This window comes from Neoarius graeffei, chromosome 9 (assembly GCF_027579695.1).
Source record: "Neoarius graeffei isolate fNeoGra1 chromosome 9, fNeoGra1.pri, whole genome shotgun sequence".
Taxonomy (NCBI): domain Eukaryota; kingdom Metazoa; phylum Chordata; class Actinopteri; order Siluriformes; family Ariidae; genus Neoarius; species Neoarius graeffei.
The window spans coordinates 62514912-62534342 of record NC_083577.1 but is presented as its reverse complement, the minus strand read 5'-3'; the positions used below and the strand labels follow the sequence as shown (position 1 = coordinate 62534342).

General features: G+C 41.5%; 1 protein-coding gene across 1 annotated transcript in view; it reads left to right on the top strand.

The window, feature by feature from the left end:
- The window catches only part of pde11a (phosphodiesterase 11a), a 144599-nt gene that overhangs the window by 43279 nt on the left and 81889 nt on the right, over positions 1–19431 (top strand). Inside the window, exon 3 of the mRNA XM_060930569.1 lies at positions 17562–17651. Within this exon, the coding sequence (XP_060786552.1) occupies positions 17562–17651 (90 nt within the window). The remainder of the gene's footprint in view (positions 1–17561; positions 17652–19431) is intronic.

Below are 19431 nucleotides of genomic sequence, written 5' to 3'. Positions count from 1 at the left end.
CCACAACATCTCTCAAGCAGAGCTTAATGGCACTGCTGGTGCACTGCTCCAATGTGTTTTTATATGCATTTCAGTGTGCATTAGCATCATATTAATGCTTGCACTGCTTGCCACTGAATTAATGATGAAACTGCGTGTATATGCACGTGTGTGTGTGTGCATGTTTGTGTGTGTGTAGAGAAGATGTAGAGAAATAGAAACAGAGGGAGAGAAAAGAGAGAGGTAGCGGTAGAGAGAGAGAAACAAGAAAGTGTGGGTGATTATGAGGGCAAGGAAGAGAAAGACAGAACAAAGTGTAGCTATTGTTTCGACTGAGGCTTTGCTTTGAAATGCCATATGAGCAATATGTAGTGTAGGCTCAATGTGTGTTTGTGTCAGCAGTCACTGGCAAGCATTCAGCTGTGTCAGAATGTAGAGAAGGAATCACTCAAACTACCGTAGATACCCCCACAGTGCATGGCTCAGATATATTTTTTTTATTAATAAATTAAAATACTTTACGGTCTCATTCTTAGCTGACAGTATATTTTGAATTGCATTAGATAGGATGCACCTTCTGGGCAGCACGGTGGTGTAGTGGTTAGCACTGTCGCCTCACAGCAAGAAGGTTCTGGGTTCGAGCCCAGTGGCTAATGGGGGCCTTTCTGTGTGGAGTTTGCATGTTCTCCCCATGTCTGTGTGGGTTTGCTCCAGTTTCCCCTACAGTCCAAAGACATGCAATTTAAGTTTAGAGGTGGCTCTAAATTGGCCGTGAGTGTGAATAATTATTTGTCTCTATGTGTCAGCCCTGTGATGATCTGGTGACTTGTCCAGGGTGTACCCGCCTCTCACCCATAGTCAGCTGGGATAGGCTCCAGCTTGCCCGCGACCCTGCATAGGATAAGCAGCTATGGATAATGCATGGATGGAAATTCCCTTCTGGATTGTGGGGCTATTGGGATCAGCATTATGAACTTTTTTTTGGCAAATTCATACACAGTAATTTTCTCACTGTTCTTCTATTAGTAGATGTGTAGGTTATTGTTCTCTTATTGTTCTTTTCTCTGTGCTCTCACGGAAGGCGGTCGCATTTCTCTGCCTCTCCTTCCCTTATCTTCCCTGCTTCTGCTTCTGCTGTCTCGTCTGTCTATTGTCTATGCTTCTGAGAGACTCTCTCTGCACTGCTCTCCAAACTAAAAATCATGGAATTGATAAACTGGTCACTTCACGCAATTGACACAATTTTCTCGACGAGAAGCCTGGGTTCGGGGGAACCGGCCTGTCCTGCCGGAACGTTCGCAGCTGGCTACACTATGGACGTGTGGGAGAGGTGGCGGGTTGGGTGCCTGGCGGTTCTTTCTGTGGAGGACATTGAAGACATCTACCTATTCGGAACCATGATTACAGGACTTTTGCTGATTGGATTAGGCATTGCCCTGGTTTATCGAGGAAATCAGAAAATGGTGACAGCTGTCCAAAGCCCCATAAAGCTGCCCGACATGATTGAAGCAGTGGGCAGAGCTGTCGGCACTCAGACTGTGGCTATTCAGAACTTGAACCGCAACATGGATAACATCATGGAGAAGCTTTTGACTTTGCAAAGGAAAATGGATCAATTCGGAGACCAGAATGGACAAACAGAGTAGTCATGTAAAAGAACTCGCCCCAAGACCAAACAATCCCAATCTTATCTGCTTTCGGCTCCCTCAGACAGCACTGGCCTTGGCCAAGGCCGTTGCTGGGACAACTCCTCCTGAAGATCACTGCAGTGAGATGCTCTTGTATTCCTTCCCCCACTTCCCACGGTCACCGCTTTTACCCCCAGTGTGACAAGTGGGTAAGCGCCGTCATCATGGCTGCAGGACCAGACTGCTTGTTTGCTCTGAGTTACCTATACCTCTGCCCCTCCCCCTTACCCCCTCCCATGATCGCCCCCCTCCCTCACCCCCTTCCCCCTCGAGTCCCTAGTTTTCATGTTGTAAAGTGTACTGTGTTATTTTGTGCTTATGTGCTGAGGTGTTTTTTTTTAAATGTTCCCACACTGTACTCCCCACAGGAGCATGGTGTGGGGGTTGCTTTTTTCTCCTTCCCCTCCCTTCATGTTACTCTGTATTTTTCATCCCTGTCTTCCTGTCCTGTCTACTCCCCCTGTGTCAATTGTATGTATGTGTATATGTACGGACGGGTTGACGGCCAATTTCGCTGGTACTTGTGACTAAGTGACAATAAAGGGTTCATTCATCATTCATTCATTATGTTGTCTGGCTTAAATAACTGTAAATGCTCTGTTTTGTAGTCCAATCTAAATTATTCAGTGTTCCTAAACAGAAAAAGTGTTTTTCCCCATTTATTAATTTTCTTTTATTAAATTTAATTCCCAAATTGAATAACATTTTAGCACGCACGTCATTCATTCATTCATTCATTCATTCAGTAACCAGGTTTCAACCTGAATTGGACACCAGTCCATCAGTCAAATAATAGATATCTAATTAAATTATACAAATTTCACTTATATTAATGTAAAATCTACAGATATAGATAAATAATTTAATAGACCTGCAGGTTTTCCTCTGGGTACTCTGGTTTCCTGAAATCTCAAATTACGGATGGTCTATTCTAAACTGCCCCTTTGTGGATTGAGACCTTGTCATGGTGAAGGGGCTTGGTACACCACTGAACCTAAGGGCCATGTCAGAGAGAGCATGATGCTACCAGTAGGCTGTGTGCGCATGTCACTCTCATGTCACTACCTGTGGAGGTAGGAGTTTCTCTGCAGGTTATCAGGTGGTGACTTGATAGGCATGACTAGTAAAATACTACTCAAAATTCTAATAAACAATTTTGAAACAAGTTATTTGATTTTAAAATGGGGCTGCCATATTTCTCTCTCATAGAGTGAAAATAAGTGTGAGATATTCATCAAGCATGCATGTGTTTTCTAGGGCTGAATTTCAAATGTTTTTCTACACCACCCATAAGGGCACTGGGCAGGGCATTTCATATGATGCATGTTATGTAAGGGCAAAGAAAGTGAATAAGAAGCCATTTGAGATTTGCCTTAGCTAGAAGATGGCATATTTTATTTGGATCATGGGAAGAAATGAACACTACAGGAAGTAGAAAATGGCTTACTTGGCTGTGGAAATAGCAAAGATTATGGGTAATTTGCCAAGCCGTGCCACGCCGAACTGTCTAGTTGAAAAGCAAAGTGACCCTGCCTGGCTTAAGGTTAATGGGAGCCATTCCTGGATGACATGAGATGGACAGACTAGATCTACAGTGTCTTGCAAAAGTATTCATCTCCCTTTGCGTTTGTCCTGTTTTGTCGCATTACAAACTGAAATTAAAATGGATTTTTGGAGGGTTAACACCATTTGATTTACACAAAATGCCTACCACTTTAAAGGTGCAAATTGTTGTTTTATTGTGACACAAACAATAACTGAGATGGAAACCCCCCCCCCCAGAAATCTGGAGTGTGCATAGGTATTCACCCCCTTTTGTATGAAACCCCTAAATAAGAGCTGGTCCAACCAATTCACTTCATAAGATCCACCTGTGTGCAATCAAAGTGTCACATGATCTGTCGCATGATGTCTGCATAAATCAACCTGTTCTGGAAGGGCCCTGACTCTGCAACACTACTAAGCAAGCAACATGAAAACCAAGGAGCCTCCAAACAGGTCAGAGACAAAGTTGTGAAGAAGTATAGATCAGGGTTGGGCTATAAAAAATATCCAAACTTTGACTATCCCAGGAAGCCCCATTAAACCAATTACAGCACAATGGAAAGAATATGGCACCACTACAAACCTGACAAGAGAAGGCCGCCCACCAAAACTCACAGACCAGGTAAGGAGGGCATTAATCATATATACAACAAAGACACCAAAGATAACATTGGAGGAGCTGCAAAAATCCACAGCGGAGATGGGAGTATCTGTCCATAGGACCACTTTAAGCCGTACACTCCACAGAGTGGGGCTTTATGGAAGAGTGGCCAGAAAAAAAAGTCACTGCTTCAGAAAACACGTTTGGAGTTTGCCCAACAGCATGTGGTAGACTCCCCAAACACATGGAAGAAGATTCTCTGGTCAAATGAGACTAAAATTGAACTTTTTGACCATCATGGGAAATGCCATGTGTGGCACAAACCCAACACCCTGAGAACACCATTCCTATGGTGAAGCATGGTGTTGGCAGCATCATACTGTGGAGATATTTTTCATCTGCAGGGACAGGAAAGCTGGTCAGGACTGAAGGAAAGACGGATGGCACTGAATTCAGGGCAATTCTGGAGGAAAACCTGTTTGAGTCAGCCAGAGGTTTGAGACTGGGACGAAGGTTCATGTTCCAGCAGGACAATGACCCTAAACATACTGCTAAAGCTACACTGGAGTGGTTTAAAGGGAAACATTTAAATGTTTTGGAATGGCCTAATCAAAGCCCAGACCTCAATCCAATTGAGAATCTGTGGCATAACTTGAAGATTGCTGTACACCAATGCAACCCATTTAACTTGAAGGAGTGGGCAAAACTCGAGGAATGGGCAAAACTCCCAGTGGCTAGATGTGCTAAGCTAAGAGACATACCCTGAGAAACTTGCAGCTGTAATTGTAGCAAAAGGTGTCTCTACAAAGTATTGACTTGGGGGGTGAATACCTATGCACACTCCAAATTTCTGTTTTTTCATCTTAATTATTGCTTGTACCACAATAAAACAGCAATTTTCACCTTTAAAGTGGTAGACATGTTGTGTAAATCAAATGGTGCTAACCCCTCAAAATCCATTTTAATTCCAGCTTGTAATGCGACAAAACAGGACAAACACCAAGGGGGATGAATACTTTTGCAAGACACTGTATACAGTAGAATCAAAAAGACTGAAGCAAAAGCAGTTTCAAAACTGAACCCCAAGAATAGAAGCCCAGGTTGCTTTGATAGTGGCCTTCAGCGTATCTGTATTTTTGGGTCGGGTGTTTCTCATCTTCCTCTTGACAATACCCCATAGATTCTCTATGGGGTTCAGGTCAGGCAAGTTGGCTGGCCAATCAAACACAGTAATATCATGGTCAGCAAACCATTTGGTAGTAGTTTTGGCACTGTGGGCAGGTGCTAAGTCCTGTTGGAAAAGGAAATCAGCATCTCCAAAAAGCTCGTCAGCAGATAGAAGCATGAAGTGCTCTAAAATCTCCTGGCAGATGGCTGTGTTGACTTTGGACTTGATAAAATACAGTGGACCAAAACCAGCAGATGACATGGCACCCCAAATCATCACAGACTGTGGAAACTTCACACTGGGCTTCAAACACCTTGGATTCTGTGCCTCTCCACTCTTCCTCCAGACTCTAGAACCGTGATTTCCAAATTAAATGCAAAATGTACTTTCATCTGAAAAGAGGACTTTGGACCACTGAGCAACAGTCCATTTCTTTCTCTCCTTAGCCCAGATAAGACACTTCTGACATTGTCTCTGGCTCAGGAGTAGCTTGATATTAGGAATGCGAAAGTTGTATCCCCTTTCTTGAAGATGTCTGTTCGTGATGGGTTTTGATACACTGACACCAGTCTCAGTCCACTCCTTGTGAAGCTCTCCTAAGTTCTTGAATCAACTTTTCTTGACAATCCTCTCAAGACTGCAGCTATCCCTGTTGCTTGTGCACCTTTTCCAGCCACCCTTTTCAGCAATGACCTTTTGTGGCTTACCCTCCTTGTGGAGGGCATCAGTGATCATCTTCTGGACAACAGTCAAGTCAGCAGTCTTCCCCATGATTGTGGTTGCGTGTACTGAACTAGACTGAGAGATACACTGTGTTCATACTGTTTTACTCGAACTCGAAATGAAATATTCTAATATTTTGAGATTTTTTTAATGTTTTTGTACTGTATGCCATACTGATTAAAATTAAAATAGAAAAATGCTTGAAACATTTTAGTTTATGTGTAATGAGTCTATAATATATAACATTTTCACTTTCTTAAATAACTGATGGAAAATATTGAACTTTTTCACAATATTCTAATTTTTTGAGATGCACTAGTATATATAAATCCATGAATAATCTTGCCCCTAATTATCTTACTAGCTTGTTCAGGAAACGCTCCAGTATACATCAACATAATACTAGGAATAGTAACAATCTGAATATCTTTAAGTGTCGTACTGCCACGGCACAGAACTCATTTCTTTATAGAGGGGTCTCTGTCTGGAACTCACTCCCAGAGGCAATTTCCAAGTCTCTGTCAGTATCCATTTTCAAATGTAACTTAAAGTTGCATTTTTTAAGAGGTTGCTGCACACCTAGTTCTGATACGTTTGATGATAAAATTGAAAATAGTACTTTTATTAGGTTTTGATAATAATACCCTTCTATATATTTCCATAGAATACAGGGTGTCCCCCCAAAAAAAATGTACTCACTCAATGCATTTATTGTAATTTAAAGAGTGAGTACATTTTTTGGGACACCCTGTATTTTCATCTAATCTCATCTCATTATCTCTAGCCGCTTTATCCTGTTCTACAGGGTTGCAGGCAAGCTGGAGCCTATCCCAGCTGACTACGGGCGAAAGGCGGGGTACACCCTGGACAAGTTGCCAGGTCATCACAGGGCTGACACATAGACACAGACAACCATTCACACTCACATTCACACCTACGGTCAATTTAGAGTCACCAGTTAACCTAACCTGCATGTCTTTGGACTGTGGGGGAAACTGGAGCACCCGGAGGAAACCCACGCGGACACGGGGAGAACATGCAAACTCCACACAGAAAGGCCCTCGCCGGCCACGGGGCTCGAACCCGGACCTTCTTGCTGTGAGGCGACAGCGCTAACCACTACACCACCGTGCCGCCCCTGGCTGCATATCTAATAAACAAAATAGTAATGATAATTAGGATCCGTCACCTTTTTGACCAACAGACACTCTTTACAACCATTAACGCTTTAATTTTTACAAAGCTTTTTTTACTGTTCTACTGTCTGGTCAGGTACCAGCAATTCAAATATTCACAAGTTTCAGCTGCCCAAATTCTATTTGGGCAGCACAAATATGAGCAAATAACATCTACTCTCAAGGAACTGAAGCTTTTGGCTTTGTCTGATTTATTAACCATGAGAGATGCCGTACTTACTAGTGCATCTCAAAAAATTAGAATACCATGAAAAAGTTCCTTTTTTTCATAATTTAATTCAAAAAGGTAAACTTTCATATATTCTATATTCATTACATGTAAAGTGAAATATTTAAAGCCTTTTTTGTTTGAATTTTGATGATTATGGCTTATAGCTCATGAAAATCAGAAATCCAGTATCTCAAATTATTAGAATATTCCCTAAGATCAATCAAAAAAAGGATTTACAATACAGAAATGTCCACCTTCTGAAAAAGTATATTCGTTTATACACTCAATACTTGGTTGGGGCTCCTTTACCATGAATTACTGTATCAATGCGGTGTGGCATGGAGGTGATCAGCCTGTGGCACTGCTGAGGTGTTATTGAAGCCCAGGTTGCTTTGATAGTGGCCTTCAACGTATCTGTATTTTTGGGTCGGGTGTTTCTCATCTTCCTCTTGACAATACCCCATAGATTCTCTATGGGGTTCAGGTCAGGCAAGTTGGCTGGCCAATCAAACACAGTAATATCATGGTCAGCAAACCATTTGGTAGTAGTTTTGGCACTGTGGGCAGGTGCTAAGTCCTGTTGGAAAAGGAAATCAGCATCTCCAAAAAGCTCGTCAGCAGATAGAAGCATGAAGTGCTCTAAAATCTCCTGGCAGATGGCTGTGTTGACTTTGGACTTGATAAAATACAGTGGACCAAAACCAGCAGATGACATGGCACCCCAAATCATCACAGACTGTGGAAACTTCACACTGGGCTTCAAACACCTTGGATTCTGTGCCTCTCCACTCTTCCTCCAGACTCTAGAACCGTGATTTCCAAATTAAATGCAAAATGTACTTTCATCTGAAAAGAGGACTTTGGACCACTGAGCAACAGTCCATTTCTTTCTCTCCTTAGCCCAGATAAGACACTTCTGACATTGTCTCTGGCTCAGGAGTAGCTTGATATTAGGAATGCGAAAGTTGTATCCCCTTTCTTGAAGATGTCTGTTCGTGATGGGTTTTGATACACTGACACCAGTCTCAGTCCACTCCTTGTGAAGCTCTCCTAAGTTCTTGAATCAACTTTTCTTGACAATCCTCTCAAGACTGCAGCTATCCCTGTTGCTTGTGCACCTTTTCCAGCCACCCTTTTCAGCAATGACCTTTTGTGGCTTACCCTCCTTGTGGAGGGCATCAGTGATCATCTTCTGGACAACAGTCAAGTCAGCAGTCTTCCCCATGATTGTGGTTGTGTGTACTGAACTAGACTGAGAGATACACTGTGTTCATACTGTTTTACTCGAACTCGAAATGAAATATTCTAATATTTTGAGATTTTTTAAATGTTTTTGTACTGTATGCCATACTGATTAAAATTAAAATAGAAAAATGCTTGAAACATTTTAGTTTATGTGTAATGAGTCTATAATATATAACATTTTCACTTTCTTAAATAACTGATGGAAAATATTGAACTTTTTCACAATATTCTAATTTTTTGAGATGCACTAGTATATATAAACCCATGAATAATCTTGCCCCTAATTATCTTACTAGCTTGTTCAGGAAACGCTCCAGTATACATCAACATAATACTAGGAATAGTAACAATCTGAATATCTTTAAGTGTCGTACTGCCAAGGCACAGAACTCATTTCTTTATAGAGGGGTCTCTGTCTGGAACTCACTCCCAGAGGCAATTTCCAAGTCTCTGTCAGTATCCATTTTCAAATGTAACTTAAAGTTGCATTTTTTAAGAGGTTGCTGCACACCTAGTTCTGATACGTTTGATGATAAAATTGAAAATAGTACTTTTATTAGGTTTTGATAATAATACCCTTCTATATATTTCCATAGAATACAGGGTGTCCCCCCCAAAAAAATGTACTCACTCAATGCATTTATTGTAATTTAAAGAGTGAGTACATTTTTTGGGACACCCTGTATTTTCATCTAATCTCATCTCATTATCTCTAGCCACTTTATCCTGTTCTACAGGGTTGCAGGCAAGCTGCAGCCTATCCCAGCTGACTACGGGCGAAAGGCGGGGTACACCCTAGACAAGTTGCCAGGTCATCACAGGGCTGACACATAGACACAGACAACCATTCACACTCACATTCACACCCACGGTCAATTTAGAGTCACCAGTTAACCTAACCTGCATGTCTTTGGACTGTGGGGGAAACCGGGGCACCCGGAGGAAACCCACGCGGACACGGGGAGAACATGCAAACTCCACACAGAAAGGCCCTCGCCGGCCACGGGGCTCGAACCCGGACCTTCTTGCTGTGAGGCAACAGCACTAACCACTACACCACCGTGCCGCCCGCATTTTCATTTATTTCTATATTATTTGTAATTAGAATTATTTATGTTTTTATAAGCACTTGTAAATTAGGTATGAAGACCCCATTTTGGAAACCTAATAAAGATGATTGTATTGTACAACCCCGATTCCAAAAAAGTTGGGACAAAGTACAAATTGTAAATAAAAACGGAATGCAATAATTTACAAATCTCAAAAACTGATATTGTATTCACAATAGAACATAGACAACATATCAAATGTCGAAAGTGAGACATTTTGAAATTTCATGCCAAATATTGGCTCATTTGAAATTTCATGACAGCAACACATCTCAAAAAAGTTGGGACAGGGGGAATAAGAGGCTGGAAAAGTTAAAGGTACAAAAAAGGAACAGCTGGAGGACCAAATTGCAACTCATTAGGTCAATTGGCAATAGGTCATTAATGCCGCTTTTCCACTACAAACGCGGCTGAGTCGTGCCGTGCCGAGTCGAGCTGAGTCGAGCTGAGCGGGGCTGTTGGAGTTGCATTTCGACTACAACCGCGCTGAACCGTGCTGGCTGGAAGTGGGTGGACACATTGGGTGGAGTTAGCGAAAGTGGGTGGACGTCATGTGATGCCGTTAAGCAGCGCAAACAGTGACATCAGTGACAGTGGCGGAACAAGTCAGAGCCGGGCCGGGGGCGGGGCAAATGACCGGGCCCTTTATTAAAGCTTATCATAACATCATTTTAGGCTACAAAATGTCCGCAACTGCGGTGTTTACCAATTTCAACACTACCGGGTGCAACTATGTTATTTAGTACATCAAGTCCTTCAAACGAACATGTAACTCAGAAACAAAAAACATTAGGATACTGTACATGGCTCATAATAAAACATCAATAGCCTATACTGCGCACATTATTTGAAGGGCATACGAATGAGCGCTCAGAGGTTGCAACGCTGACAGGAAGAGTCAGAAATAAAAGGAGGGCGGTGCAAACCTCACTGAATGCACTGTGTTTACCAATTTCAACACTCCGGGGTGCAACTATGTTAGTTTGTACATTAAGTCCTTCAAACGAACATGTAACTCAGAAACAAAAAAAAACATTAGGCGACATACTGTACATGGCTCATAATAAAACATCAATAGCCTACTGCGCGCATTATTTGAAGGGCATACGGCGAGCCTTGCGCTCCGCGAACTCGTCCACGATGCTCTGTATGTCACTGATTCAGTGATCTTTTCAGCGGTAGTCTCACGACCCGAATAGTAAACAATAAACATGGAGGACATGGAGTCGTTAGTGTTGCTGGTCTTGGTGCTGTGGCTTGTTGTCACCGACAACGCGGACAGATACTGGCAAGAGCGTATAGATGAGGCGAGGCGCATAAGGCTTCAGAAATTCTCGTAATTCATAATTATTCTTCTTCCGGGTTTGCGGTGTTTACAGATCCCAGCGCGCTCGCGGGGCGTGTGTGGGCATGTGAGGACACTCCTCCTCACCAATCAGTGCACAGGGGAGTGTCTGCTCACGCCCCCAACCTCAGTCGGCACGGTTTGGCTCGCTTCAGCCCCACTCCAAAACGGTGCGAGTTTTAGGGGCTAAGCAGGGCTGAAACGAGCTGAGTCGTGCTGGTTTTTGGTAGTCGAAACGCGAGCCGTGTCGGGCTGAAGTGAGCTGAAGCGAGCTGAAGTGAGCTGAAAAAGGGTAGTGGAAAAGGGCCATAACATGACTGGGTATAAAAAGAGCATCTTGGAGTGGCAGCGGCTCTCAGAAGTAAAGATGAGAAGAGGATCACCAATCCCCCTAATTCTGCGCCGACAAATAGTGGAGCAATATCAGAAAGGAGTTCAACAGTGTAAAATTGCAAAGAGTTTGAACATATCATCATCTACAGTGCATAATATCATCAAAAGATTCAGAGAATCTGGAAGAATCTCTGTGCGTAAGGGTCAAGGCCGGAAAACCATACTGGGTGCCCGTGATCTTCGGGCCCTTAGACGGCACTGCATCCCATACAGGCATGCTTCTGTATTGGAAATCACAAAATGGGCTCAGGAATATTTCCAGAGAACATTATCTGTGAACACAATTCACCGTGCCATCCGCCGTTGCCAGCTAAAACTCTATAGTTCAAAGAAGAAGCCGTATCTAAACACGATCCAGAAGCGCAGACGTCTTCTCTGGGCCAAGGCTCATTTAAAATGGACTGTGGCAAAGTGGAAAACTGTTCTGTGGTCAGACGAATCAAAATTTGAAGTTCTTTATGGAAATCAGGGACGCCGTGTCATTCGGACTAAAGAGGAGAAGGACGACCCAAGTTGTTATCAGCGCTCAGTTCAGAAGCCTGCATCTCTGATGGTATGGGGTTGCATTAGTGCGTGTGGCATGGGCAGCTTACACATCTGGAAAGACACCATCAATGCTGAAAGGTATATCCAGGTTCTAGAGCAACATATGCTCCCATCCAGATGACGTCTCTTTCAGGGAAGACCTTGCATTTTCCAACATGACAATCCCAAACCACATACTGCATCAATTACAGCATCATAGCTGCGTAGAAGAAGGGTCTGGGTACTGAACTGACCAGCCTGCAGTCCAGATCTTTCACCCATAGAAAACATTTGGCGCATCATAAAACGGAAGATACGACAAAAAAGACCTAAGACAGTTGAGCAACTAGAATCCTACATTAGACAAGAATGGGTTAACATTCCTATCCCTAAACTTGAGCAACTTGTCTCCTCAGTCCCCAGACGTTTACAGACTGTTGTAAAGAGAAAAGGGGATGTCTCACAGTGGTAAACATGGCCTTGTCCCAACTTTTTTGAGATGTGTTGTTGTCATGAAATTTAAAATCACCTAATTTTTCTCTTTAAATGATACATTTTCTCAGTTTAAACATTTGATACGTCATCTATGTTCTATTCTGAATAAAATATGGAATTTTGAAACTTCCACATCATTGCATTTCGTTTTTATTCACAATTTGTACTTTGTCCCAACTTTTTTGGAATCGGGGTTGTATTATTGTGGTGGCCTTGCATCCTATCCAGGGTGTTCCTGTCTCCTGCCCAGTATTCCAGGGAAAAATTCCAGATCTACTGCAACACCCACCAGGATTAAGCTGATACTGAGACTTTTTAATAAAATTTAAGACAAAAATGTAGTATACTCTTACCAGCCAATTTAATAGGAACTTCTTGTTGGTTCTAAGATCCCTGTTCTTAGCTGGCAGGAGTGGAACCCAATGTGGTCTTCTGCTGTTGCATGCTGAGATGCTTTTCTGCTCACAACAGTTCTAAAGCGTTGCTATGAGTTGCTATATCGTTCCTGGCAGCTCAAACCAATCTGGCCATTTTCCTCTGACCTCTCTTATCAACAAGGCGTTTCCACCCACAGAACTGTCGTTTACTCAATGTTTTTTTTTGTTTTTCGCACCATTCTGTGTAAACTCTAGAGACTGTTGTGTGTGAAAATCCCACGAGATCAGCAGTTTATAAAATACTCAAACCAATCTATCTGGCACCAACACTCATGACACAGTGAAAGTCACAGAGATCACGTTTTTCCCATTCTGATGTTTAAAGTGAACAATCAAGGGATTGTCTGATTAGATGACTGCATAAAACAGCAGGTGTAGGGTGTTCCTAATAAAGTGGTCGGGGAGTATATGATGTAGGTACAACAAGATTATATTGCAGAATGTATCTATTCAGTATGGGGAGACCCTAGGTCTAATTCATTTAAATACGCCTGACCCCATAAATATGTTTATTTATAACAGTTGGTTTAAAAAAATCTCCTGGGACACCATGCACATTTAATTCATGTTTTACACAGCAAAAAAAATTGAAAACTGAATTTGAGGAGAAAATTACTTAATACTAGTGAAATTATCTTGCTGCATGGACAGATATTTTTACTTGATAAGACAGCTTAGAGGGCGGCACGGTGGTGTAGTGGTTAGCGCTGTCGCCTCATAGCAAGAAGGGCCGGGTTCGAGCCCCGTGGCCGGCGAGGGCCTTTCTGTGTGGAGTTTGCATGTTCTCCCCGTGTCTGCGTGGGTTTCCTCCGGGTGCTCCGGTTTCCCCCACAGTCCAAAGACATGCAGGTTAGGTTAACTGGTGACTCTAAATTGACCATAGGTGTGAATGGTTGTCTGTGTCTATGTGTCAGCCCTGTGATGACCTGGCAACTTGTCCAGGGTGTACCCTGCCTTTCGCCCGTAGTCAGCTGGGATAGGCTCCAGCTTGCCTGCGACCCTGTAGAACAGGATAAAGCGGCTAGAGATAATGAGATGAGAAGACAGCTTAGAATAAATTGGTTGCAATCTAGAACTAAGTTTAATAATCTCAGAATTGGTGTCTTGTATTCTTCTAAAAGGACATTCTAGATTGTGCAACTATTTTCAAGATATTTTCACTTGCTAAGATATCGTTTTTTGCAGTGTAGACATTCTGGCTGATAAAATTTTCCATTTGAGGAACCTAGAAGTGCTATCATCTGCAACTGTTTCATCTGCTCTGTGTTTTATATCCTGCTTAATAACACAACTGCTCATCAGAGCCAAAGTACAGGTGGACTTCTTTTATTTGGAATATATACATTAAAGATAAAGATATGACCTGCATTGTTTCTCAAACACAAAATCTTAATGATGGCATCGTCAGACTTACTGTCATGGACTAGGTGTTTACTTGTGATATGTTATATCTGCTTCTCTCACCAGTGTTTAGTTTGTCCAGGTTTTGAAATACTGAAAATAATAGACCATAATATCATTGTGGCAGTGCTCTGATTACAGCAGCTTCCTGTTATGCAAACCTTTTATAAAATTGCATCTCAGAAGACAGTCATACTGTATGTTCTTATAACATTCCAGTAAATACAGTGGACTTTTTTTTTGGCTTATGTTGTTGCAGGAAAACACCTTAGGATGCATTGTATTTTGTAGTAATTTACTGTAAAATGTTCAGTGCTACATTTTCCCACAGTGCCTAATGCTTAACCACAAAATGCTAGAGCAATTATAGCAATTTTGAGTGTGTAGAAAAATTTAGCTTGGCTAACTGGAAATTGAAGTCAGTCTGCTTCTTTTGTGCTACTGTTTAAAAGGATATTGCCCTTCTTTTCACAAATTATTGGCTTTTGCTGATCTCAGTTTGGGTGTCCCTGGACACTTTGGGTGAATATGGCATACAGCCACAGACACAGTTAATGAGACTGAGATGGTCTGCTGCTTGCTCACTGGACACTGATTAAGTGTAGACTAAATTATGCTGTCTGTAGAGACTTGCTAATGAAAGGCATTAGTAAGACCAGGCCTGGGCTCAAACTGGCCATGTTTATAGTACATGAATTGATGGCTCAGAATGCTTATTACCTCTGCCAACTTCATTGGAGGAGGTTATGTTTTCACCTCCATTTGTTTGTTTGTTTGTCTGCCCGTTCCTAGCGTAACTCAAAAAGTAGTCAACAGATTTTGATGAAATTTTGAGGAAAGGTGAGCCATGGACCAAGGAACAATTGATTAGATTTTGATGCAAATCCGGTTATGTATGTGGATCCAGGATTTTTTTTCGTCTGTTCCTAGCGTAACTCAAAAAATAGTGAACAGATTTTGATCAAATTTGGTGTACAGCTTTAGTATTATCTTAGTTTCAAGTGATTTGATGCTGATAATACAGTATGTGGCTTGGTGGAGGTATGTACACTACCCTTCTAGTTAAGTGCCCTTCTAGTTAAAGAAGTATAACTCTTTTTGGTGTGCATACAGTAAGTATATCATAATTCTCTCAAACACCATGGTGACATGAGCATGGAATGAATGATCAGCCTTTTCTTGTAAGCGTCTCATTGTCAGCACTAGACTCATCACCCCAGATGTGCATTTTGATGATAATCATGTGTCCGTTCATACTGAAGCATGATGGAGTGGTGCTCTCACATTTCATTTGGTGCATGGCTGAAATGACAACAAAGCATCGCTGAGGGAATCTGTCAATAATGCTCGTCACAGTCAGGGTCACTTCAGTACTTTATTAACCCAACCTTTAGTCAGGTGTCAGTACAACATTCTCCTGGCATACACTGCCACCTGTGATGCAGCCCAAGCTAATGGGTGAGCCGGCATAATCCAGTTAAACCACGTGAGGCTTTTCCTTGAACCCTGCATATGCAGACAGGATTCATACCTAGCTCACCCTGGTTCAGCAGAGTAGTAAATCCATTCCTGCGAGAGGAAATCCCAGTGCTCACAGTACATTAGGGATTGGAAAAATAATCTATTCTCAAATGTATTGTGATTCTCTCTCCAGAATTATTTTGACAAAATGTTATCATTAAACTTTTACACAAGCATATGCATACATATTTCAAACTTAAAAACTGTCAACAGAACTAAATGTTCTCATAAAAAAATTAATACGAATAACATTGGATAAAAATGATATAAGTCCCATATAAAACAGACGAGATAGCAAACATAATGCAGACTGTATAAATCAAGAATGGAGAGGCTCCAAGATGCACAGAAATTTGTTTTATGCTTGCATTTTGGCATTCGAAATCAAAACTGAATCATATCCTGAGGTGTCTAGAGATTCCCACATTACCTGTGCATGTCAAGAGGCTTGTGAAGACACTCAGCAGAGAATGCCTGTCTTCCTCAGTGTGTGCTTAAGTGTTGAGTTAATTCAGTGAGGCTGCTGCAGGTTTGTCAGAACACAACAGCGGTGTTTCCTTTGAAAAAACAAGTTATTATTTTGCGTTTCCACCTCAGCAAAGGAGTAAATGTACATCTGTTATGACATTGTAGCAAAAAGCAGTGAGGCTAACATGGGAGAAGTGGAAAGTGAAGTTGTGTTGTCTTTTATTTTTGTGTGTGGGCCCCCCGGATGACTTTTAACTGTTGTAATATTTTAAAATATCTTTTAAAGAAATGGCAAGTAAAATACAAATCTGTGTTTGACAAAGTAGTGGTTAATCATAGCCAGTCATGGCATTTAGTACACAGGCTGTACCTGCAATAGTGCCTGTGGAGTGAAATAAAGCTCAGAGCTGTTAAATTGAAGTGGAATAGCTCTGCGATACTCAAATGAAAAAATAAATGTGTGAATGTAAAGGTAATAAGAGAGGACAGCAGCTGGACAGATAAAGTCTTCCTAAAGCATACAATTATTGTTAGCTGAAATAAAAGGGACCGATTTATTTTCAGACCTTTATTGTTAACTTTACATGCCCTCTGGTGCCCTTCTCCAGGATGAACAATAGACAAATACTTTGACAAAGAATATTTGTTTGTTTGTCTATCTATCTATCTATCTATCTATCTATCTATCTATCTATCTATCTATCTATCTATCTATCTATCTATCTATCTATCTATCTATCTATCTATCTCCTAAACATGTGTAAGATGTTCTGCATATCCTGTCTTCACCTGCAAAGAAACTGTTTTCACTTTAATTCATTTTTACATACCACTGTATACCACCTTTTGACCTCTGTTTACATAAATGTCTCTGAAAGTCTTTCGAAGGGAAGTTCAGATGTCAAGGAAACAGCGAGAATGCAGGATGATGTTGACGGATTGGAACAGTATCCTCTGCACCTCAGACAAGGTGGTTTAGATGTTGTATTCAAAATCTTAAAGTTAATATCAGCAGGTTGATGTCAGCATGGACCAGAAACGACAACTTTTTACCTCCCTTCATGTTCATTCTTTCTTTTTCTTTCTCCTACTCTCTATCCCACACTCCTTCCTTTTCTCTCTTCTCCCAAGCTCACCAAAAACAAAAAGAACGTTAGACATTAAAACCTAGGTTTTGAATATTTCATACGAATGTATGAGTGAATGTACTGAATCAGTGAATGAGTCAGTGGTCTGTGCTAATAGAGGCATTCAGAAAGGGAAATGTTTGTTGTATTGATGAATCAGTCCTTGCCAATAGAAGCTGAGTAGAAAAGGCCATGCTTCATAATGTTCAATCAATAGCTCACTGTAGGGGATATTCCACAGCAAAATGTGATTGGCTGTTCAGAATACACACAGTTTTTTTCACTACATATTGTGAAATTATTCATGATCTAAACAGTCGGCATAGGAAAAATAAAACTGTGGATTGTTTGTTTGGCCTGTGCTGATTATTTCTCTCTTTGCAGGTGTTGCAGATGTACCTGCCCTTCTGTGGAATCGCGATCTCCAATGCTCAGCTCTTTGCTGCATCCAGAAAAGAGTATGATAGGAGCAGGGTAAGAGAGTTACAATTGCTAATGGTACAGCCTGGGGCTTTACTGCCAAACAGAGTGTTTACTACAGAGCCACCTACTTTCAATTAAAGAGGAAAAGAGCAGTGTTAACCCATGTAGTAATCCACATTGCAAAAACAATCAGCAGTGAAGTCCGAAGGATAGTTGGGGGGATATAATGGTCTGAATATCACATCTCATTATAAAGCCCAGTATAGGCCTTCGCCTACACGTACACATTCATGTCTGTATGTATGTACTGATATATAGCTGCCCACATACTCTCCTGCTGCTTACACTGTTTTGCCAGCATGGTTGGGGTCAGGATCTCTGTGTGTGTGTGTGTGTGTGTGTGTGTGTGTGTGTGTGTGTGTGTGTGTGTGTGTGTGTGTGTGTGTGTGTTGCATTAGGGCATGGCTTTAAATCTAAACACTGGCCGCTTGTGTGTGACATTTACCACATTTATCCCAGAAGAAAGGGTGAATGATGATGACGAGGAAAAACAAGAGGGGACAGAGATTATTGATCATAATCCATTGTTTTAAAACCCCCACAGTGTTTTATTGGGTTGAAGAAATGAATCGATAGTGTACATACCAGAATGAGTCGAGCATGAAAAGCATTGTTTTGTGATAGGCTACACTGACATTGCATGGTTTATTGCTGAATTACAAATTTTTGGCCTTTAGAGTTCATATTCATGTTTATGAGACTTATAACAACTGCATGATCTACAAGTATTATGAACAACAAATTACATTATTTTATGGGACTACTCATTAATGTTGTAGCCACAAAATGAACATATTTGCAGCACAAACCTCCAGTGCAAACATAGTCAACTGGTAGCTCGTTGGATGTTCATAGATAGGGTGAAAAGGCAAAGAAAACAGGCTATATGCAGAACTATTACTAACACTTAAACTGGATGATGCCTGGGATATCTAGATGTGCAGTAAAGCATATGTCATTAATTCATTTTCCATCCACTTTTCCTCGTGGGTGTATCAACCGGCTGAGAAGGTCAGTCCAGACTTTCCAGATTTCAGGTCCTCCTCAGGATCTGCAAGTGTTCTCAAGCCAACTGCGAGATATAATTTCTCCAGTGGTCTTGGGTCTGCCCCAAGGGCCTTTATCCAGTGGGATTCTGTTTCAATCCTAGTGGGAGCTGACCAGGGGTGTCCTTATAAGGTGCCTGAGCACCTCAACTGGCCATTCTTGATTCAAGGACTAGCAGCTCTACTTTTGAAGTTCTCCCAGATTGCTGATCATCTTGCTCTATCATTGAGAGTAAAACCAACTACGCTGTAGAGAACCTTTTTTCCCTATGATTGCAACCTTAAGCTTTTGATCACTAGCCCTAGCTTTTGATCATAGGTGAGGATAGAGATGTAGAATGACCAGTAAACTGAGAGCTTAATTTAAAAATTGAGCTCTTCACCAACACAGATCATTACAGAGACTGTACCAATGGTGATGCTTATGTGATCCCTTTTTGTTAATCTCATGCTCTCTATGTTCCCAAGATGCTCAAACGTCAAGTAAACAGTTTGTACACTCTTGTGTATAGCCTGGGCAGAAGCTGCATTATTCCTCTTCCATCCTAGGTTTTAGATTCAACTATTGGTGTTTCCTCTCCAGAATCATGGTAAAGACTTCTCCTGGGAGATTGTGGAATGTCATTGTCCTATAAATGTAATATACCTACTGGTTCCCACTTTTTTATTAAGAAAAGGGACCACCATCCCAGTTTGTCATGTCAAAGGCACTACGTTCATTCAAT